At 39.7% G+C, this 22,028-nt stretch overlaps 2 protein-coding genes across 4 annotated transcripts in view; one reads left to right on the top strand and one right to left on the bottom strand.

Moving 5' to 3' along the window:
• The window catches only part of mapk8ip2 (mitogen-activated protein kinase 8 interacting protein 2), a 26,173-nt gene extending 10,031 nt beyond the window's left edge, over positions 1-16,142 (top strand). Inside the window, exons 3-14 of one of the 2 annotated variants that reach the window (XM_055035600.1) lie at positions 5,868-6,107; positions 6,211-6,289; positions 6,438-6,539; positions 6,965-9,134; positions 9,235-9,443; positions 9,929-10,004; positions 10,098-10,270; positions 10,348-10,457; positions 11,425-11,547; positions 11,678-11,748; positions 11,840-11,938; positions 12,789-16,142. In XM_055035600.1, the coding sequence (XP_054891575.1) occupies positions 5,868-6,107; positions 6,211-6,289; positions 6,438-6,539; positions 6,965-9,134; positions 9,235-9,443; positions 9,929-10,004; positions 10,098-10,270; positions 10,348-10,457; positions 11,425-11,547; positions 11,678-11,748; positions 11,840-11,938; positions 12,789-12,861 (3,525 nt within the window). In that variant the 3' untranslated portion in view covers positions 12,862-16,142. Of the gene's footprint in view, positions 1-5,867; positions 6,108-6,210; positions 6,290-6,437; positions 6,642-6,964; positions 9,135-9,234; positions 9,444-9,928; positions 10,005-10,097; positions 10,271-10,347; positions 10,458-11,424; positions 11,548-11,677; positions 11,749-11,839; positions 11,939-12,788 lie in introns of both variants that reach the window. The other variant, XM_055035595.1, reaches the window with a different exon arrangement.
• On the bottom strand, positions 15,934-22,028 carry arsa (arylsulfatase A). 2 transcript variants are annotated; one of them, XM_055035607.1, is made up of 10 exons: positions 21,868-22,028; positions 21,016-21,110; positions 19,872-20,111; positions 19,466-19,706; positions 19,175-19,393; positions 18,888-19,057; positions 18,070-18,194; positions 17,736-17,863; positions 17,532-17,634; positions 15,934-16,766 (listed from the first exon to the last, which is right to left on the bottom strand). In XM_055035607.1, the coding sequence occupies exons 3-10, from the start codon at positions 20,090-20,092 to the stop codon at positions 16,471-16,473; spliced, it is 1,503 nt and encodes a 500-aa protein (XP_054891582.1). In that variant the 5' UTR covers positions 20,093-20,111; positions 21,016-21,110; positions 21,868-22,028; the 3' UTR covers positions 15,934-16,470. The 2 variants fall into 2 exon arrangements, with proteins under 2 accessions (XP_054891582.1, XP_054891577.1); XM_055035602.1 differs by lacking the exon at positions 21,868-22,028 and having other exon boundaries at positions 21,016-21,611.

Here is a 22,028-nt window from a genome sequence, read left to right as displayed (position 1 = left end):
GACTCTGTGAAGCTGATCTCATGTTTAATGGGGAAAAGGTGAACCTTGTTAATGGGTTGGTATTGTTTCATCTTAGGAGAAATAACTATAAATAATAAAAAAGGACATCTATAAGCATAAATTAGTAATTTTGTAATAGATAGTTTGGGTTTCAGATCTGTGGCTTTGAAACGAAGCAGCAAACTTAGTCCATTATCTTTTTTTATTTTGTGTGATTTTGCAATTAGACTTCAGAAGACCTCCATAGATTAATATTTTTGTTTCTGTTTTCTTGTAGAAATAGTATAAAAAGCATATGAAGAAAGAAATAAAATACAATTATGCAGTGTGAAACAAATAAAAACGTTTTCCACAGTCAAAGTTTAACTAACCAGGGATCTGGAGCTGGAGCTAATCTCACTGCACAGCAGGGCAACCCAAACCAGTTCCCTGTTCAATTGGCCCAGAGCTCCTGAGCCTGTTGAACCTTTTCCAAGTAGGACCACCAGGGAGTCTCCCTCATATCCAAACATCGCACCCATTTCAGCTGACGGTCTGGCCTTTTTCCGTAGCCTGGAGCCAAGCAGGGACCCCCGGCTTCTTCTCACCTTGCACTTGACATCAAGGTGGATTAATTTTAGTAGCTCAATGAGATCCAAATGTTTTATCAAATCAGAATTGTATTCAGGGGCTTAACCATTCAATGTCCAAATAATAATACCAGGAGCTGACTTCAGAGAATGGCTTGCAAATAATGAGGTTACATTAAAACTGTTTTAAGTATACTGTTTTTTTTTTAATGTCTGGTCTTGTTTTAGAGTTTTGAACAAGCTGTGGACAATCAGGATTTTTTTTCCCCTTCGTAAATGTTGCATGTTACCAGAATGTAGTTGGGAACAATTATGACTCAAAATGTATTTTATAGCAGATTTGCATAAAAATCCAGTTTTACTGAAAATTATCTGTACAAATATATATAAATAAGAGAAGCCAAATTTGAGTAGGCAGAGAAAAAGAAACCAAATGGATACTAAAGAAAACTGTCAACATTAGTGAAATTTAAGATGATTAGCTATAACGTAGACAACCTACTCTACCTGGTGTTGGTTGCACAACAATTACAAATGGAAAAGAAAGTGTTTGGGACTTTTAGTCCACTAACTTGCCATTTGGTCAGTAATACAGAACTTAAATGACAATTTTATTAACTTAAGCAACACAATTTAAATAGCTTTGGTTAAAGTTTCTGTAGCTGTCTTCTCCGGCTGAGGTGTTTGACCACTTTGCGCATCATTCTTGACCTAATTAAAGAAAATTTTGTCACGCACAAAATCCATGTCTGAATCAATTTTCATCCTCGACCGTCAGTGCATAAAGAACCACGCAATGAAGCTTGATCTGATGGTTGAGTCATGATCTGTATTTTCCTACAAGTCTGGTCATCTTTCTAGTAAGTAATTAAGTCATCTGGTTTCAACTGTTCTGTTTGCTTCTGTCTGTCCATCCTGTAGGATGTTAATGTTTTATACTGGTGGCGTTGAGCCACGGCTGCAGCAGAGGCTGGGTGACCCAGTGCAGTTTGCTGCTATGCAGAGACAACCTCCTTCTTTTCCTCCTTCCCAAGTGTGTTTTCCTTCTTCCCCGCACAGAGCGTTACCTAGAGACAGAGCTTACACTCCCTGCTCCATCTCTGCCAACTTTTTCCACTCCTCTTCCTTTAAAGCTTCCATTCTTCTTCTTTTTCCTCCTATTCCTCTTGTTGTTGACTGGGAATGGGGATACAGCTCAGGGAGTGAGTCTTAGGCTTAAGCTCCTGCCACAGCGTTGCAGCAGATATTTTGCTTCCTTCCCGTTAATCCTGTAACAAAACACATTTGGAAAGCTCACTTAAAACCGAGTTGTGTGGAAGCCCTTTAAACTGGGTAAGATCATTAAGAAAAAAACTTTCATCTAGTGATGTCAGGCTTGGTCCACTCCCTATTGACGTTCTCCACATAGATTATAACTCCTGTCTGCATCGTCAGACAGCTTGACTGCTCACTTCATAAACATGAACGCGTAGTTCAGACACAGTGTCGGTCCTTGTTAGGTTACATCATTGCCGAGAGGAGGAATTCTTGCTGACACGGGATGAATAGGACACACACTCAGATGACCCCTGAGCCTTCATATATGTGTGTGCATGTCCAAATAACAAGAAGAGAAAGCCGAGACTAGGAATTACATGGACAGGGTGCTTCACATGCTATTTGATTTTGCTTGCATCAGTAAGGTGCATGACAGTTTGTCAGCTCATCATCCCCAGCAGCAGCAGCAGCAGCATTTTATCCCTGCTGATCATCACTCTGCTGTGGAAGACAGAGGCTTGTGGGTTTCTTGTCAGTATGATTTGATCACACTGGGCTTCATGCCTTTGATCTTGAGGAAGAGCGGCCAAGCTAAATAGCGAGATTATCTTTGCGCCCCAATCCAGAGTTTTGATTAATCCTAATTAGTTGTGGAGTTCTGTATAACTCAGAAGATTGCTGTTATGACAGAGGCATATGTATATGTACATGTGATCAAAATGTACATGTGATCAAAACAGAAGGTGTTTTTTATTCTGTTGTATTTGACTGAAAGCTCTCCAAAAACAGTTCAGTCTGTTTCAATGGAATTGTATTCTCACTTTGTTGTTAAGTTTTTGGCCCTTTACTAAATTCCCTAAAGTGTAACTTTGACTGTATGTTTTCCTCAACCTTTCATCCGTGTAGGCAGTGTTTCACCATGTCAGAGAGACCACCACAGCAGCAGAGTTTCCTCTTTCTCTTTCATGCTTTTTAATCTTTTCACTAGGTCTCACATGCACACATACTCATAACCACACAACCCCTACTGCTGCGTGCCTTGTGGCCTCTCAAATAGCCATCTCCATCCCTCCAGAGCTCAGACTGAATGGTAGAAGCGTATGCATAATTTAGCATGTGACAGAGCTGCGGTATATGTGTCCTAGCTGTGCTGCAACTCTTAATTTGAAATGCTGACATTTACAGATGCAGCAATTCAACAGATTCAAATTTAGAGCCACTGCAAGTTATGGTGATTTTTTTTCTTCCAGCCTCCTGCAGTTAATTTGGAATTTCTGGGTAACCTAAAATGCTTAAAAATTGTGGGAGAAAGATATAGCACTTCACTCTTAACCCCATGTGATGGAAAAGATTACAATAAGGTCACATCTGCTAGTCATGTCATATGAAATGTTTGTGAACTCTCACCAAAAGAACTATTTGGGTTACATGAAAGCCATGTAACTATTTACATTTGGTGTTTCTTCTCACCAAAAGAACATGGGTAAATATTTTAAGTATATTTGCTACATTTATAGCTCTACTTGCTCCTGTAAAGTTGCTAAAATACGTATATGAAGGATATCAGCACGATGTCAACTGGAAACTCATATAATTGGCTTAGGTTAAATAGTGTCTTAGCACAGTAAAATGTAAGCCTGCTGATTAATAAACTGAATACATTTTCTGTCTGAGTCAGTAAGTGTATTCCCAGTGGCTCGTATGCAGGAGTGCAGCAGGAGTGTCTATTAATCGACAGGATACATGCTACTGGGCTGGGTGGGTTGTCCTTGGGAACTGGAGACTGCAGGGATTGATTTTTGCCAACACACACTTCTTATTTATAGTTTTGTTTTATTTATTTATTTTTTTTTAATCCTGCCTGCCTGTCTGTAAGGTGGCCTTGCTAGAGGATGTGTTGTGATGCTGCAGAGTGTTGTCCCCCGGCAGTTGAAGCGTTTTCACAACCTAGATACGGATCTTTAAGGTTTTTACACTGCCATATTGTTATATCTCACATGTGCTCAAATGTTGTGTGGAAAAAGCGTAAGGCGCATTGGCTTTTTTACACAGTGACTGCAGATGTTTGCTTCAGAGCCATCCTCCATGGAAAACAATATAATTTTTCCAAATATTCCACTGTATGTTAACAACTAAATCCACAACAAAAGATATGTTAAAGAGATACAAATTTGCATATTCATTTGTAGCCCCTATGCAGTAGGCTGAGTGTTAATTTCAGATTCTGTAGCACAAAGTGGATGCATCAGCAGAATTGTGTGGTGGGTGTGGGTGAGGGGGTGAGCTTTGATTCGTCCATTAAACAGACGGCACTTAGAGGCACAGAAACTGCTGTGCTTGTTAACGGGATGAAACGGACAAATCAATCCAGGCATTGTTAAATTCAAAGTCGGAAAAAGGGGCTCATGCGAAGAAAATACACAATATGGCTACGATGAATTTTTTGCATGTGTAGTGTAGCATAAGCAAATGTTTTCAGCTGCTGTACACATCTGAAACCAGTAGAGGAAGTGTGGTTTATTGAACCTCATACCATTTAGTGTTGGGCTTTCCGGTAAACCAATGAAATCTGATACAGATGTGTTTGATCTAATTTTATTTTGTTGACCTCGAACTTGCTAGTGTGTTCTATTACCGTCTGCAAAGCCTTATTGTCTTTTTCATAAAGCTGGTGCTGAGAAAGGTAAGAGCATTACTCACGAGCATTACTCACGAGCATGAAAAACAGTTGAACATGAGCTCATTTCAATATGTTTGTCCATCTCGTATTATAAAACAATATTAAGTCTTGCATAAGTGTTCATACGCTTTGAGCTTTTCCACATTGTCTGACCTACTAAACATACTGTGAGTGTTAAAGAAGCACAACACATGTCTATCTATATGATTGTTTTAAAGTACCATCACAAGAGAAAATGCTGCAGTATCTGTAACAGAGGTAGTAGGTTTGAACCCTACAGACATTACATGTATTTTAAAGGATCCCTTTCTATCTGCTTTTTAAATCAGTATTTGTCTATTTTTAAATTTGTCTTTTCTGTTCACCAAGGAAGGTTCTGCCTGTTCTTCCTGCTTAGGTACTGAACTGCATTTAAAATTACCTGGCATTGTAGGAGTCTCTGGATGGTATCCTGGAAGGAGTGCCATCTGGGAATTCAGTGGGGGCTTCATGTCGATGTGGGTGATGATGATGCTACCTGCAGAGTTTGATCGGGAAGAATGGCCTTGCTGATCTGAACTCAGTTGCTGCTTTGTTATTGTGTGAGGCACAGAATAGCAATGACAACACCATATTCAAGCATTTTGTGGTTTATAAGTGTTCTTGGTACCAGCCCACTTTGGACCAAAGGTCAACAATTAATTTTGTTATCATATCATCAGATGTGCTGTGTTACATCTGGAGGGGCAGAGCTATCAACTGATCACAGACCTGACAAACACAAACGTGGGGGGTGAAGTAGGAACATATGGCATAGGAGCCTCTCTGAGTGATCTTCAATTCACTTCTCTGGGAGAAGTGAATTGAAGATCTCCCAGAGATTGAGGAAATGGGATCCAAATATTTAATGTTCAGAATTTATGTTGTAAATGGAGCACTTCATGTCTTGGTTGTCTTTGGGGACTCCTGAAGCAGTTGATGAACTGCAGCTTCTGTTTTTGCAAAAGCAAACATTTGGCCATGCGGGAAATTCAAAAAGGCTACCAAGAGAGACTTTCATTTGTATTATTTTTGACCATTCAGTGAGTGAGAGAAAGAGAATGGGAAAGATCACAAGCCATGTAGTCTTCGGAGTGGAAACTGCGAATCTGGACTGAGGACAAAGTCAGCAGCAAAAAGAGCACTTTGAGGATCTTCTCAATCCTATCACCCACCATCTCATTCTCTCAGGAGAATGAGATTCTACTACTGTGGCAGAGGTCTCTGAGGAGGTTTAAAAGCTCCCCAGTGACAGATGTGGATGAGATTTGTCGTGAAGTCCAGTGTTGACTTACAATAACTAACTTTTTCTCTTTCTCTCTATCTCTTTCTCTCTCCTTTAGGATTCCCTCATCCTGGAGAAGAGTGACATGCACCACCCAGTCTGCTCCTTCCAGGATGACTTCCAAGAGTTTGAGATGATTGATGATGAAGATGAGGATGAGGAGGACGAAGATGATGAAGAGGAAGAAGTTGACCCTGATGCACCCCCGTCTCCCTCTGCATCTCCTCCTCTTTCCCCTACCCTGGGCACTCTGAAGAGCAGACCCACCACATTGAATCTTACCACCGCTGTGTCGCAGGTATGCAGATTCAGTACTTAACCACCCAGAATGCACCAACCTTGAGTTCGCTCTTTCTATTAGCCACATACAATTGTTTATAATACTGGATCTTATTCACTAGGATTCATTGAACAATAACAGCAGTCTGTCCCCAAAGAAAGGAAGTTGGCAAGACTCTTTACGCAACCCAACTTCACAAGGTGAGCTCATCACATCATCTGTAAACCACTTGATAGAAGATATTTTATTATAAGAAACAAAACATAGTAAATATGAAAAATAAATACTTCCAACTCTCCACTGAAGTTCAGATAGCTTTGAACAAAGTAGGACCTTTCCTACTTTCAGGTCGTCTGTCTCCAACCCACTCATGCTTGGAGGATGGTAGCCATGTGACAGGCCAGTGCAGAGCCTCTTCACTTCCCCAGGCTCCAGGGTTGCAGAGCAAAGGTATTCCATCAAAACAAGCAGGGGAGGGCGGGAATCCCCAGTCTCCTCATAGGCCCCTCCTCTGCGACTTGGAGGGCAACAGACGGGAAAGGCCAGAATATGGTAACACAAAGGCCAGCCCATCAAGCTTGAATTTCATCCCCATTTGCATCAGTGTGATGTAGTGCTGTGCTGTGGATTTGATTTAACGTACAACTAGAAATATATAGGCATTTACTTATATATTGTTTTGAATGAATATTGATCAGTTAAAAACAGAGATTGTCCTTTATTTTTCTCAAGCATGTTTATATTTCTCTATCTCAGCTCCTTAGATTGTCCACCTTTTATCTTCATTTCATCCTCATCAACTTAATTGAAGTTGCAAGTGCTTTGTTCTTTGTGTTTACCATGTTATTCTTTCTGCAACACTATTATCTTCACAGGATCATTTGGTCAGCACAGGTCCAACCCATGTCCTTCAGAGTTTACTGACTCAAAGACGGACCCAACAATCCAGACAGCCAGAGTGCCCTCTGTAGACGAGCACTCCCAGTGTTCAGACACAGAGGTGGACCATGACCTCAACAGTGACCACAACCATAAACACTCAAACCGGCGTGCCACAGACACTTATACAATCACCAGTGAGTCTGGTATGGAACCAGAAAATGATCCTGATCCAGATGGTACTAGTCATTGTTTATCATCCACGGCTCCCATGGGAGGGAATGAAGGCGCTGATACACCTTTGTCTGATGAAGAGCTGGAGAAGGACTTTGAAGTGGAGTTCATGTGCAAGGAGGCCTATGACATGGTGTGCAAGGAGTCGTCTTATGTTGAATTCCCTTCGATTGAGCCCTCTGAGCCCTCGTCTTTCTCCAGGTGTCACTCGTCAAGCCGCTCAGAAGCTCGAGACCAGTCCAATCATTCAGTTACTCAAACAGCTTCTGCTGTGGGGCCAGCGGCTAATGATTCAACCTCCCCATCCTCAGACCCAGGGATAGCAGACATGAACCAACAGGGTTATGTGACTTCAGACCAGGACAAGGACCTTAGCTCTCCAGGTTCTGATTCCGATGTTGAAGGGGAGCTGGAAGCAGCATTCACTTGTGGGGGTCCTGTGGTTTCCAACATGATCTCCTCTATTTCAGAAACAGAATTGGACTTGACAAGTGATGAGAGCAGCAGTGGACGTTCGTCTCACCTTACCAACTCAATTGAAGAGGCCAGCTCCCCAACATCCGACCAGGAACTAGACCCAGATACCGAGTTAGAACAGGACAGTGGAATTGTTGGCCTCAAAACATCTCTGCTCTTGGGCCAGCGTGATCCAATCAAAGAAGACTCTCTTCTCCCTTCTCCTTCCCCTAATCCCTCACCTACTATTGCTACACCCTCACTTGTTGGTTCACCCATCTATGATGATGGTCAGGCTCTGATGGGGATGCAGAGTGTGGACGATGAGCTGGCTTGTGAGCACCATGCTGATCCAGATGAGACGCTGCCTCCAGCCCAGTGCTGCGACGATCGTCTGTCCAGACCAATGGTGCTCGAGATAGAACCAGACCATGGCCTAGAGAGTTTCAAGCGCTCCTTCTACCTGCCAGTGGGGCCTAGACTAATGCCATGTGCAGATGAGTATGATGAAACAAGTGAGGGGGAGTCTGAATCGGAGAGTGAAGATGACCTAAGTGAGAATTCAGACTCCCCATGGCTTCTTAGTAACTTAGTGAATAGGATGATCTCTGAGGGCTCATATCCAATTAGTTGTCCTGAAGAGTGCTTTAGGAGGAAGGCATCTGTGTCTGATACAATCTCCCCATCTTCAGATATTGGAGATGGAGATGATTTCAATGACGAGACCCAGGATCAGAAAGCAGACATAGAGAGATCACAGGAAAGGGAAAAAGAAGGCAAAGGCTACAGAAAAGAGATGATGGAGCCAGAAGCAAGTTCTCATCTCTATATGAGCAACCCTACTGGTGATACTATGAGTCCACTGATTTTAGAGCGCTGTGCAAATATAGAGGAGGAAACCTCCTTGTATGCCAATATTGACTGTGACAAGAACTCCACAGAGAAGCTATCAAAGAATGCTGGGAGACCAGAGGACGAAGAACCTAATAATGACTTAATTATGGAAGGCAGAAGAGATTTAGACTCACCCAGCCTCAGCGAGAGTGTGATAAGTGACAAGGATGAGGGACGGGAAACGGAACCCAGGCCAACAAGTCGTTCATCTGCATCTCTTGAGCGAATCACAGAGGTCAAAAACAGTTTGACGCTCGACATACCGACCGCTCAGACCAATCGCTGCTTTAGTCTTACCTACTCTACTGACAATGATGAAGAGGAGGACGATGGTGACTCTTATCCTTTCATGACCAGCATGAGGAATCAGTCGTATGGTGGTAGTGATTTAGAACTTGACAGCTCTCCACCGATTGATTCCAGTGTGCACAATCATCCGTTACCTGACCATGACCTCCCACTGTGTGAGAAAGACCTCATTCTCAGGCAGTCGAATGAAGATGATGGATTGGCTTATGACTCCATGAAGTACACACTTGTGGTGGATGAGAATACAACGCTGGAATTAGTTAGCCTTCGGCGGTAGGCCTAACATTGTTTGAAAAATGAGAAAATAGAGAACAAAGTGTCCTTCAATTTCATCTGTGATCTACCTTTATTTTTTGCTGTTATGTTCTTTTAGGTGTACCTCAGTTTTGAGTGATGAGAGTGAGCTGTCTACCTTATGTGATGAAGAGCCATTGGAAACCGGCAAGGTGGGCTACAGGCACGACAATGAAGGGATCAGGCCAGAACTTTTGAGCTCTTCGGAGGACTCCTCTCCAGAGGCTGATCTGCCGTTTTCCAAGAAGTTCCTAAATGTGTTTGTCAACAGCACCTCCCGCTCCTCAAGTAAGCAGTGCATACATAGAGAAATACATATCTATATATATAGATAGATTCTAAGATAGCTTTTATTACATTTTTTTTAAAAGGCAAACATTTTTGCTCTGTTTAAACACAGCAGGCATAAGAAAATGCTATAGATCTGAATCAACTGTCCTTTTATGAATATTTTGTGTTAAAAGTTTAACATATTGCTGCATTCACAGTAGGTACTCTCTCCTACAGTGAAGGCATGTCGTTAGTACTAAGTGTAAAAGGGGAAAAAATATCCTCAACAGCATTTATTATGTTTTCTGACTTTACTGCATAACACCTCCCAGCTACATATTTTGCAGAAAACAGAAAGCAGACATCCACAGCAAAGGGATTCACAGCAACAATAAACCTGCGAAGAAAAAATTGAAACAAGATGTTTGCCCTGAGCAAATAAAATAACATGTTTCTGATAATATCAAAATGAGTCATTTGTAATTTGTCTGTCTTCCATGCAGGCACAGAATCCTTTGGACTTTTCTCATGTACCATCAATGGAGAAGAGCGGGACCAGACACACAGAGCAGTGTACAGGTGAACTTTTAGAGTTCATGTAATCAGATAACAAGTGAATAAAGAAACTATAAATTATCCAAAACAACATTATTTTGTCTTTGCATTATGCAGGTTCATTCCTAGACATGAGGATGAACTGGAGCTGGACGTGGATGATCCTTTATATGTGGAGGAAGAAGAAGATGACTATTGGTACAGAGGCTATAACATGCGGACGGGAGAAAAAGGGATCTTTCCTGCCTTCTATGCTCATGAGGTCATAGGCCTGTCCAAAGAGTTGCTGAGTGAGTGGTGACATGCATCTGCATTTCATTGAACTAAGGATTACAAAAGCGTGACATATTTGTTTTGCCGTCTGCAGGCCTGAAAAGGAATCCAGGGTGGATTGAAACGTTCAATGTTCAGTTTTTGGGTTCTGTTGAGGTTCCTTATCACCAAGGCAATGGCATTCTCTGTGCTGCAATGCAAAAGGTAAGAAAAGTGAATATATTAAAGCATACATTCTTTACAGTCGCAGTTAAAACACCCATGTCATGAACATAAATGTCAAATTAACTTTGACTACATATTTTGCTGAAAACAGAAAACAAACGTCCACAGCAAAGGGATTCACAGCAACAATAAACAAGTAAAACTGTTCTCTTTCCAGATTATTTTCAATATATTTTAATAACTGGTATTTTAAAAACAAGTTTCAGTTTATGGTGAATTTTCTCTAATCCATTCTGGATCAGTGACACAAACACATTCCAAAACATAAGTGTGCTTCCACCTATGTATGGATAAATGATCTTAAGTTAAGAAAGACACCATACATTTTTGTAGTTTGGAACAAGTACTACAACAACCATGCTTTCATTTGGCAAGGCATTTTCATCTTTGAAAAACTTCATTACAGATGGGCCCAGAACAACAAGCTGACAATCCCAAAGACATTATAAATATTTTTAAAGTCTTCCTGGATGTCCTCCCCAAAGTAATGACCTCAAATTATGGACCATGCTTAAAAGCTCAGTTCATGCCAAGAAATCAATCAATTTAGATTAGCTCAACCAATTCTGCTATAAAGAGTTGATAACTAGAAAAAGTATATGGTTTCTTTGCAACTTGAGAAGGAATAATACTAAATATTAGTGGAGATGTATATGTTTAGTTGAGCCTGTGTTGATAAGTTTGAACCTATGTGAATTGAGTAAAATTTGCATTAAATTCACAGGTGTGTACTCAACTCTTGATTTAAAAATTTATTGAAGTTGTGCAATCATTCCACCTTGGGAAAAAAAGCAAAAAATAATATAGGTCATCAGTAATAGCCACAAATAATACAATGTTTACTCTGTAGATCACGAGCTTTTGCAAACGTCTGAATGACATACTTACCAAACACCACCCTGAAAAACTATCAATAGCCTCATGAACACATTTTTTTGTCGTGTAGATTGCGCTGTCGAGAAAACGGACGGTACATGTAAGACCTCCTTCTCTGTGCGAGCTGGAGATCAGCTTACAAGGAGTTAAGCTAATCATGAGTTTGGACGACGAATATGACACCCTTGATGAGGTACAAATGAATAAATACATGAGATAAAACATCCATCTTGTGCAGAGTAATTTTGCAGAGTAATTTTACTTCCCTCATTCGTCCACAATCTTGTTCTAAATTCTGTCCATCTTTCTCTTCTCATCCCCAGTACGACAGATGTAGTCACTTCTTCCAGATGAAGAACATCTCTTTCTGTGGATGTCATCCAAGGAACAACTGGTGAACAAAGCCTCCTGCCCTCTGCCCTCGTGTTTTTTACTGCACACTAACACCTGACTGATTGCATCATATTGCTCTCATCTCTCTGCAGCTACTTTGGCTTCATCACCAAGCATCCAATGCTGAACAGATTTGCTTGCCATGTGTTTGTATCCCAGGAATCCATGCGGCCTGTGGCTGAGTGTGTTGGGTACGTTTCTATAATTAAAATGTTGATTAATGCAATCCATCAATGATCAAGAAATAGTAAAATTGTTTTTGTGTCTCTTGGCTCACAAGTTAAGTCTCATGCAAGCAAAATCAATGTTAGGATCTTCTCCATATACATTAATAGCTTCTCTGTTGATCTTTCTGTACTCTATCCATATTTTGGCCCCATATTTTCATAAATCTTCGCTTTCTTCTAACAACCTTAAAACTAAATGATTTCTTTCTTTCTTTTTTATGGTCATTCCCCTCAACACTCATTAAAAAGGATTCTTTGCTCTCCAAAATCTCAGTACAATTCTGGTGCCTGACAGACTGGTCAGTGACTTTATTGCCTGTCTGTTCTAGAATGTGTCCAGATCAGAAAATGTTGTGTTGTTTTGGGGGATTTTTTAGATCTTTTAGTTGCATGCTAAAAGAATATAGTGTGAAGTACTTTGGAATAAAAGTTGGGATTAAACATTAAAAGTCAGAAGTGATAATTTTTTTCCCATCCTGGTTTTAAGTGGGCAGGAGGTGACAACTTAAAAGATTACAGGATTTCTCATGTCTCATTCAGCCATTATATGTCTGAATAATTAAAGATGCAGATACGTCACTGCGAAAATATTAAGACCTGACAGTAAGGCTCAGTTTTATCTATTGGCTTCTCATGCTGCCTTCTGTAGACATAATCTCAAGACCTGAACCTAAGTAGGACTTGTGTTTATCTTCACATCTTTATTTTTTGTGCTATGGTACCTGGGCATTCATTCTGAAACATTAAGATGCTAAAGCGAATTTTAAGCTGCAACACCAGTTCCCATGTCTGCTTTTGTCATCTTTTTCTGCAGTCGAGCCTTCCAAGAGTACTACCAAGAACACCTGGAGTACGCCTGCCCGACTGAAGACATCTACCTGGAGTAGACGGAGAACACATGACGACCCCTTTCCTCCATAGCCAATGTACATTGGTTAAGTTTTCCACCACAGGACACTGTCAGTCTTTCTTTACTTTTATTTATGTTCCTCCAGGATCACTGTAAAATATTTTTCTGCATCCTCCTCAAACTGGGATCATTGTTTCTACAGTAAGCTATTTATTAGACTGATTTCATTCATCCCTTTTCCTGTTGAATTCCCTGATCGCAATGCATTGATTGCCTGTTTCTTTTACTGTTTTTTTCTATGGTACAAAACTAAAAAGCTGAGCACCTGTTTATTTAAAAAGTTCTGGTTTTGAACTTACATTATACCTACTACGGCTGTATCACTTCTGAATGCATGGCTGGTAGGGTTGCTGCACACTGACACCAACAAATACACATATCCAAGTGAATGACAAGCAGCTCAACAATTGTAAGGGAATGGTATAGAATCAAAAGGTTTGTAAATATCTTTTGTTTTGTTTTAAATAGCTAACTTGCTTTGTACTGAAGAAAATGTTGGGGTCGATTAGAGAAAGTTAGCAGCTCTTTTATTCAACCTACTCCCTTCGTCTCGTACAAGATAAAGTGTGTGTTGTAAATACATGTATAGAAAGTAGACAGACATACATTGCCTCATTGAGTCTGATTGGAAACACAGACGGGACTGATTTTGCTATAGATTTTGATGTGGGTAAAAAAGTAGTAAAACAATGGCCTGCTCTGACGGGAGAACACCAGAAGTAAAAGTGGAATAAGTTTGGAAAAGTTGACTTGGAACTAACTTTTGATGCTATTAGCTCTGCAGATATTTTATTCACACTGGATTTGGTCCAGTAACTGTTTGAATCATATTACAGCATTGATTTTCCCTCCTCTCCTGACCTGACAGTTGTCTTGCTTGTTGACTTTTTACCACAAGTAGCTTTCATGGCAAATTTACCAAAGCCCAAAAGTGCCACAATTTAATTATTAAATACATTGTTTTGTAGATATTTATACATGTGATAATTCAAAGAAAAATAAATGCATTAGATGAATTAACAAATATATCTTATATTATTTAAAAATTTCAGTGTTTCAACAAATTCAAAATTAGAAGTTTGCTTTTCTTATATGTCAAAAGGATATGTAATTATCTTAGTGTCTGTTTTATTTAGTAGCTCTGTTGCTGTAGCTTGTTTTTCAGGACCTCTTAAATGTATTTATTTTTCTGTCTAACCCATTGAAGGACAGGAACAAACACTGCTACTGGCAAGATAACTGTTGTGATCGTTAATCATTTAGACATTACAGACTATCCACAGAAACAACATGATTTTTTTTTAGAAATCTATTTGTCATCAATAAATCTTTTTAAAAATACTGCTATTATTATTTATCCAACCATTATCTAACATGCTTTTCTTTAATGGGACTGTAAGGGGTGCTGGTGCCTATCTCCAGGGGTCAGTGGGGCAGGACAACAGAGTCTGCATCCACAGGTAGAACATGCAAACTCCAAGCAGAAAGACCCCGGGATTTGAACCCAGGACCTTCTTGCTGCAAGGCAGCAGTGCTGCTACCTGCATCACTGTGCAGACTGTTATTGTTATTATTCTTGCTTTAAATATTTTTCTTAATATTCTTTTTCAACTTGAAGTGTAGCACTGGAAATATAAAATAAATATTTATTTAGCACAAAACCAATTACTTTTTATTAATGGTTTCAATTTAGATTTGTGGATTAATATTTTATTGACACATCAATATATTAACATGTATTGATTTATAAAAATGTTACTTATATGATCATATTTTAAATATTTACCAAATAAAATATTTATTAATTAGATTGTGGCATATTTGAGCCAAACAAACAAAATCGGTCTCAACAGTTAGACCTGCAAAATCTGCTTTGCTGGAGAGTATGTGATTTTCAAGTCAAAGATAGCTGAGGCCCCCTGACAAGCCATATTCTCAATGTTTTGACTGAATTATTGTGGTTTTGGGTGATGTGTTAGCCAACATTTTGTTTTATTTTGAAATTTCTGAAAGAAACTAGTTCGAACAGTGGCTGCATGTCAGTGACAGTAAACTGCTATTGCTTGGTCCAGTTATCATTGAAATCTAACCTTTTCTTAGAGCTTTAAAGAGAGTTTTTATAGTCGTGTAAACTACCAAATAGTCACCGGTTCCCCATATTTATTTAATGCTTCTAGGCTTGTTAAAGATGAAATAATGCACTCAATAATCTCCGCCGGTGTCAATACTGCGGAAAAATATATTTTTAGACAGGAGAAGGAGGAGGTACACCTAAAAACGAAACGGGCACCGCAGTCATCTGTTATTTGAAACTCAGGCTTCCAGCGCCAAACATTGCTCTTGTTATCTTAGCCAGATATTTCACGTCTTTCTCTGCTATGTTCAGTCATAATAAGGAACACACTCCTGATCTGAAGGATTTCAGTGGTATAAGTCGACATGGCAGGAGTGAGGGTTTTATCTACATATATATCGCTGTCAGTTAGGTCATGTATATACAATAGAAAATCTAAGTGCTGTGTCCTTTATGTTGAGTATGTTGACAAAATGAGTATGTAAAATAATTTTAAAAATTCATTATGAAAAAAAAAAAAAAAGATCACAACCAGACAAAAATCCCTAAAAACAAAGAAAAGACTTTTGTGATCTGCAATAATTTAATTTGAATGTGTCATGTTTCGCCTCTCAGGTGGAACTTTCCTGCTGGCTCCATAGTTTCTACACAGACAGGCTTCGGCAGCACATTTAAGGCACATCTGTGAGCTGTGGGGCCACCAGTGTGCGAGAGCAACCCTCCACACCAGGTTAACAGTGGAGTTAAACCCACTCAGATGCCACTGGAAAACTATCGTATCGCGTCTTGCCCGTTGTGGTCATCGCCTCTGAGCAAAAACAGCGTGATCCATCTCTGATCTATGTATCTACTTGCTTCTGACTACGTTTTCTATCTTGTTCCAGCTGAGTTAAAAGCCCCGTCTCTTCAAAGCAGCTCCACTAAAACAGCCTTTGAGGATGGTCTAGTCCCATATAACCACAGAGAAATACAGTTAAACCAAACTTTTGACTTTATTACTTCAACAAGATTCATCACTGTATACCTAGAGCAAAACAGTATGTGAAAAAGCCAACATAACCTATCTTGTATCTTTAAAAATTCAAGGAAAACTAAAAAAATTGCAAAACGACAACAACAAAAAAATCACTCTGCCTTGTCATGGGTTTGGTCTTATGAATAAAATATATGCTTGATGTCTGAAAGTTTTTTGTCGTCTTTATTGAGCTTCACATAAATTTGATCATGTAAGAAAATTAAGGAGAACATTTTTGTACAAATATTAAAACATTTGTATTCAAGTTGGAGAACATACAGTACTAAAAGATGTCAATGTTAATCAGAAGAAAATTTCCTCATTGAGGAAAATATTATAGCATTCTTTTTCAATAACAAGAGGAGATATGTTCTCCAGAAGCTAAAAGAAAATGATTAGTGCAAAACTCCACATGACCTTAATGTTCCCTGATCTTTAGATTTAAGGCTGAATTCCCACCTTGTCTTCACAAACACCCCCAACGCCCTCTCCACCACTCAGCAGTGGCAGCAGGTGGGCTTGGGGCTACACTCCGGACTGCAGCAGGGCTCAAGAGCCGGGTTCTGTCCCTTTGATATCTGGCTTTCTCCAAAGACCATAGTCGCCTCAAACTGCGCCTTGACTTTCTTTATCTGCACTAGCACGGCTTGGATGTCGGGTCGCTCGTCCAGAGGAAGAGGGTAGTGCTCCGAGGGGTCGGCCTCCAGGTCGAAAATGAGAGGTGGATCATGGGCCTTGAGGACCGCAAACTCGGAACAATCTTGGTCAGGGATGGTAGCACTGTGGGTGGCGCCTAATGGGGAAAAACCATAAAAGAAATCAGCAAGTGTCAGATTAACTGCATAACTCTTGGGTTTTTCTTTCTTAAAAAATGTTATTGTTTATGTTTGACAAACATAAACAATAACATTTATGTTAAAAAAGGAATATAAAATGATATGCTGCTCAAATAAATTAATAAATTAACAGATTTTTTTTTTTTTTACAATTTATCATTATACTACTACAAATTTCAGTTAAATTAATTGGGAATTCATGATAGACCAACAAAAAAATATTTTACCACACTTTTGTGTTGTTTTGTTTCTCATTATTTTCTTAGTCTAGCCATTTTTAAAATCTATTTTCTATAATTGGAATGTGAATCTTTGGAAATACCTGCGTCATATGTTTAAGAAAAGACAAATACTTTGTGCAATACGTAATATTAACATTTTTAAGATCATTTTTATTTGTCAAAATATTGTCTGAATTAACATCTTTCTGCAAATACTGCTAGCAGGACACATTTGCACCACTCCTAAATTACTACTGTGGGCCAAAAAATACAACAACTTTGAGGATCATAGATCCTCAAAGGCTCCAGCCAGAATGATTTGGACATCCCTGTTGTATTCTTAATTTCTATAGCTTTTGACCTCTATTTATAGCACCGTTCTCAACATACCCTTCAGTAAAGCTCATTAGAATAAAGGATTGTGCATGTCAGCTGGACATGTTTCTAAATATGATGAGATGGTATGAGAAAAGATTAGGCTGTGTGTGCTTTGGATTCTACCTCTTGTGTAAAAGTGGGCCTTGTACTTTCCCAATCTTACAGCAAACAGGCCGTATTTTTCATTAGGATCTGTGGGGTAGAACATCATCGCCTCCCTTTTACTCTGCAAAACAGAGAATGAGATCAAAGACACACATTACGCTTAAGTCAGCATGGCTTAAAAAAATGACTTTGATTAAAGAACACAGAGGACACATCTGTCACCTTTCCTTCGTGAAAGAGGAGATCTGTCATATCAAACCCATCCAGTATTACTGGGGGAAGCTTGGCTCCAGCCAGACTTGCAATGGTTGGGAGGATATCCAGAGTGCTGGCCATCTCATGGGTCACCCCTAAACGGAAACAGTCCAGAAACAGAGCTGCTGTCAATACAGTCTTATTACAATAAATACTTTCATAATGACAAGTGATGACTAAGAAGATAACAACAAAATTAATACTAGCAGTCTGCTCATAAATATAGTCATTAAGGTAATTTATGATGTGTGATTAAAACCAGAAAAACACCAGACGTTTTTTTCACTTTTACTGTCCCTACCCGGTTTGATGACTCCTGGCCAGAATGCAATGGCTGGCTCCCTCATGCCTCCATCATATGTTGTACCTTTGCCACATCTCAGTGGGCCTGAATTTCCACCACGCGACATACGCATCAGTTCAGGCCTACACACACACATAGAAATAATATGCTGTTTAATTATATGAAACATTGCTGAGATTGTTTACACGTTTCCTGTAATGTAGATAGGGGTTACATTACAGGAGAACAGATCTCTGTTTGTAATCAATGCTTCTGTAATTTGCAAGTGATTCTGTAACATTAGAAATCACATGTTTTGAGGGTCTCACTTCTCCTTCTTGCTCTATAAAAAGTATGTCTGTCAGTTCATAGCCCAAAACTTCCTGAAATGCTTTTTTTTTTTTTTTTTTTTTTTTTACAGCTATGCTGCAAGAACATGTTTTTAATCATTTGTTCAAGTTACTTTATGTGGCTAAGTTGATCGGTCGATTCTCATTCTCAGAACAGAGCAATGTGTCACCCTACCTCCATAATGGATCTGCCTTAGCAGTACGTTAGAGTTATATTATTCTTAAAGCATTTTCAAGTGAGAGATGAACATTACCGCTCAAAACAAGAACAACAATAAAAGCCGAGCCCTTGTCACATTTTTTAAGACTTACTACAACAGTGGGTTGCATTTTTTAAACACAATAAGAGAAAAAGGACAGGTACTTCTGTATTTTTGTCAAAATATCTGCAAAAAAGGTACATCTCTTCAACATCTCTGCTCTTCTTTATTTATTTACCAACCAACCAACCAACCAACCAACCAACCAACCAACCAACCAACCAACCCATTGTCAGCAGTGAAGAACACAAGTGTGTTGTTGATCACGCCCATCTTTTCCAGGGTTGTTATTAGGCTTCCTATTGTGCTGTCAAACTCATAGAGGGCATCACCAAATGGACCTCTCAGAGAGTGACCTGCTGCTCTGCTACCAGCATACTGAGGGTAGTGAGTGTGCTGTAAGAAAGCATGATGAAAAATGTAATTAAAGCATTATGTAGCACCATGTCACTGTCTGCAATATAACTAAAGTGTAATACAAAACAAATATTCTCAGATTGTTTTATTACTTACATGTGATGGGTAGTAGAGAAAGAAAGGTTGATTTTTCTTGACAGATGTGATTATAAAGTTGTTTGCAAAGTCGCTGTACGCCTTTTCCAGATCAAGGAAGTTGACTGGTTGCTGCTTGATCTTATCGTTGTGGACCAAAGGGACGGTCACTACTCCAACATCACAAAATCCAAAACACTTTACATCTGGAGGGAAACAGGTCAAGTTGTGGCATGGCCCCTGAGAGAAAAGCAGATTTAGTTACAGATCATTTCAAATTTCATTCCTTCTTTTAGGATTTGAAACACTCACCTGGTCGTGAGAGTATGGGATTCCCAAGTACTGGTCAAACCCCTGTTGCGTTGGGAGAAATGTTCCATTGGCTCCATAGCCTAAGTGCCACTTCCCCACAGCAGCTGTGGAATAACCCAAAGGTTTCAACACCTCTGCAATGGTGGTCTCATTCAGGGGGAGACCCCCAATGGAGCCTGGGTAAAATACACCTGGAAAGATGCCTGAGCGGGTCTGGTAGCGACCTGTCAGCAACGATGCCCTGAGAAGCAAGCAATGCAATAAAGGTAGCTAGTTAATGCAACGCAATAGGACATCTTTTAATAATGCAAGAACATTGAAGCTGCAGAACTGGACAGGACTGGTATCCCGAACATTAGTAGAATAAACTGCTCGTTGAGCAGCTTGTTATAAAGCGGCGGGGTACCGAGAGGGGCTGCAGACCGGACTGGTGCAGTAAAAATCCGTAAATCTAAGTCCTCCTGCTGCGAGGCGGTCCAGGTTCGGGGTCAGTGAACTCGGGTGTCCATAGCAGCCCAAGTCCCCAAATCCCAGATCATCCGCGAAGAGGAGCACGAAATTCGGCGGAGCGGCAGAGCAAATGGACAAAACCCAGAGAACAAGGCAGGCGAAGAGCAGGTGAGCCATTCTGAGCCGTCCTCTGACTCTGAAAAGAAAAGGAAGCCACTTCCGAAACAAAATCAATGCGGCGTTTGCGGTGCCTCGGAAAAAGCCTGGAACATTTTAAATCATGCAAATGATTTAAGATGGTAAATTATAGACACCGAGATCAACTAACATTACAAATGTCTTTACTTTTAATTACTAGAGATTTCCATCCGTATTTAACTAAGCTTATTCGTGCACTAAAAATCATTAAATTGCATTTCCAAATGTTTCGCTGATGAAGAACGTCAAAACAGAGAGTTGGCGTTAAATTTTAAATGAATGTTAAAAATCCGGTAAGGGGAGGATTTAAAATATCTTTAAAAGAAAAAAATACCAAGTGTCATACAGACTCAGTTATTTTTCTTCATATGAAGCGGAATATCCCGATTCATTGAATACACAAAAACAAGTCACGTGGTCGTTCACTGTAGTTTTGCGTTCGTGACGTCATAGGTTGACGGGAAATGAAGTTTTTTACCCGCACAACTTGACTGGACAAAGTAGATAAACTAGTTTTTTATGGTTCTGTCTTGATTCTGTCCCCGCGTACCAACCATACTTTTGAAATGTTTGGTATGTCAAAAGTATTCTTAAACAGTCCAGAATGTTTGCGATATTTATCTGTGTTAAAGTTATGTGTAGAAGGTTTTGCCATGTCAAATTGTTTGCTTTTATTGTAATCCAGTCAACAATAATAAATTAGAATATTTACATACCTTCGTATACCTCCATTGCAATATTATACATTATTATGCAGGGTCTGTAATAATGCAATAATTTATTGGGGTACACAGTGGCACATTCAGTTGCACTATTGCCTCTATTGTCCTGAGTCTGAGGAGTGTTAGGTTAAAGTGTCTCTCTAAATTGTATGAGTGTGTGTGGATGGTTGTTTGTCCTACCTGTGTCTATGATGTCCTGCAATATGGACTGTGGACCTGTCCAGGGTGTACAGGTCCAATGTTCAGTAAAAATAGGCACCAGCCCTTCTGCAGACCTGCAAGAATAAATGGGTGCAGACAATGGATGGATGATAATAATTCAACTTTCTGTAATGAGCACATTGTCATAAACCCCAACCCGAGCAACTAATAGGTTCCTTCTGTATGCAAAATCTCCACCATCTGCCTAGAATTAACTCTTTTGTTCACCCTGCTCATCCAACATTTTGCTTTCCTCTTGAATAAAGTTAAGCCTGTTGGTGATGCTTTAGTCCACAGTTTTTCACTGATTCAGGCTGACATATGGCCAATTCCACAAACACAAGAGAAACGGACCATTGACAGTTTGGTGCAGAACTCATCGGCATGTGGAGAATTGGACGTCACAGATGATTTTGGAATATAAAAAGAAGACAAGGCCTGTTTACTTTGTGTATTTTCAGGGGCAAACATCAGTGAGGAGATGAGATGGTGAGGACTGAAAAGGGTACACCCGTGCATTTTCACAGGGTGGCAGAATGTGAGAACAAAAGAGAGATAGGATTTAAATTAATTGTGCACTTGTTATTCTCAAATACAGGCTTTGTGGGGTTTCTTGCCTGATCACTCCGTTATGAAATTTTAAAATGTCTTGTTTATTGGGAAAGCAAATCTTGAAAACAAATAATTGATGTTGACATTTTAATGTTGGCTGTAGGATGAGTCAGGTGACCAGCAGCTGTGGCTATGGCTGAAATAACTTTAGAAATTAATGTGTGCCATTGCAATGTATTCTAAAATCATACATATGCAACTGTGTCCGCCTTCATCTACCTTTGATTTGGCTTACATGCTGTCCACTGCCACAATCTAACCTCGGGGAAATTGATGCTTTTGATTTATCATTCGCTTTCACATCTCTCCACAGTGATGACCTAGATTTGAAAGCTGCTGTGCATTTATGAATTTGTGAGTGTAAGTTGTGGAAGGTGGGA

This window comes from Poeciliopsis prolifica, unplaced genomic scaffold, assembly GCF_027474105.1.
Source record: "Poeciliopsis prolifica strain line A6 unplaced genomic scaffold, Auburn_PproV2 SCAFFOLD001, whole genome shotgun sequence".
Classification (NCBI taxonomy): Eukaryota; Metazoa; Chordata; class Actinopteri; order Cyprinodontiformes; family Poeciliidae; genus Poeciliopsis; species Poeciliopsis prolifica.
The sequence above is the reverse complement of the archived record's forward strand: the minus strand, read 5'-3'. Positions and strand labels throughout refer to the sequence as shown.

Excerpts from the sequence above, each read along its gene's own strand:
- arsa (XM_055035607.1), bottom strand. The coding sequence starts at position 20,092 with ATGGCTCACCTGCTCTTCGCCTGCCTTGTTCTCTGGGTTTTGTCCATT. Across the intron at positions 18,195-18,887 it reads TTCTTCACTGCTGACAATGG|GCCTGAACTGATGCGTATGT; the intron begins GTTGGTTGGTTG and ends GTGTGTGTGTAG. Across the intron at positions 17,864-18,069 it reads GCCAGGAGTCATCAAACCGG|GGGTGACCCATGAGATGGCC; the intron begins GTAGGGACAGTA and ends GTTTCCGTTTAG.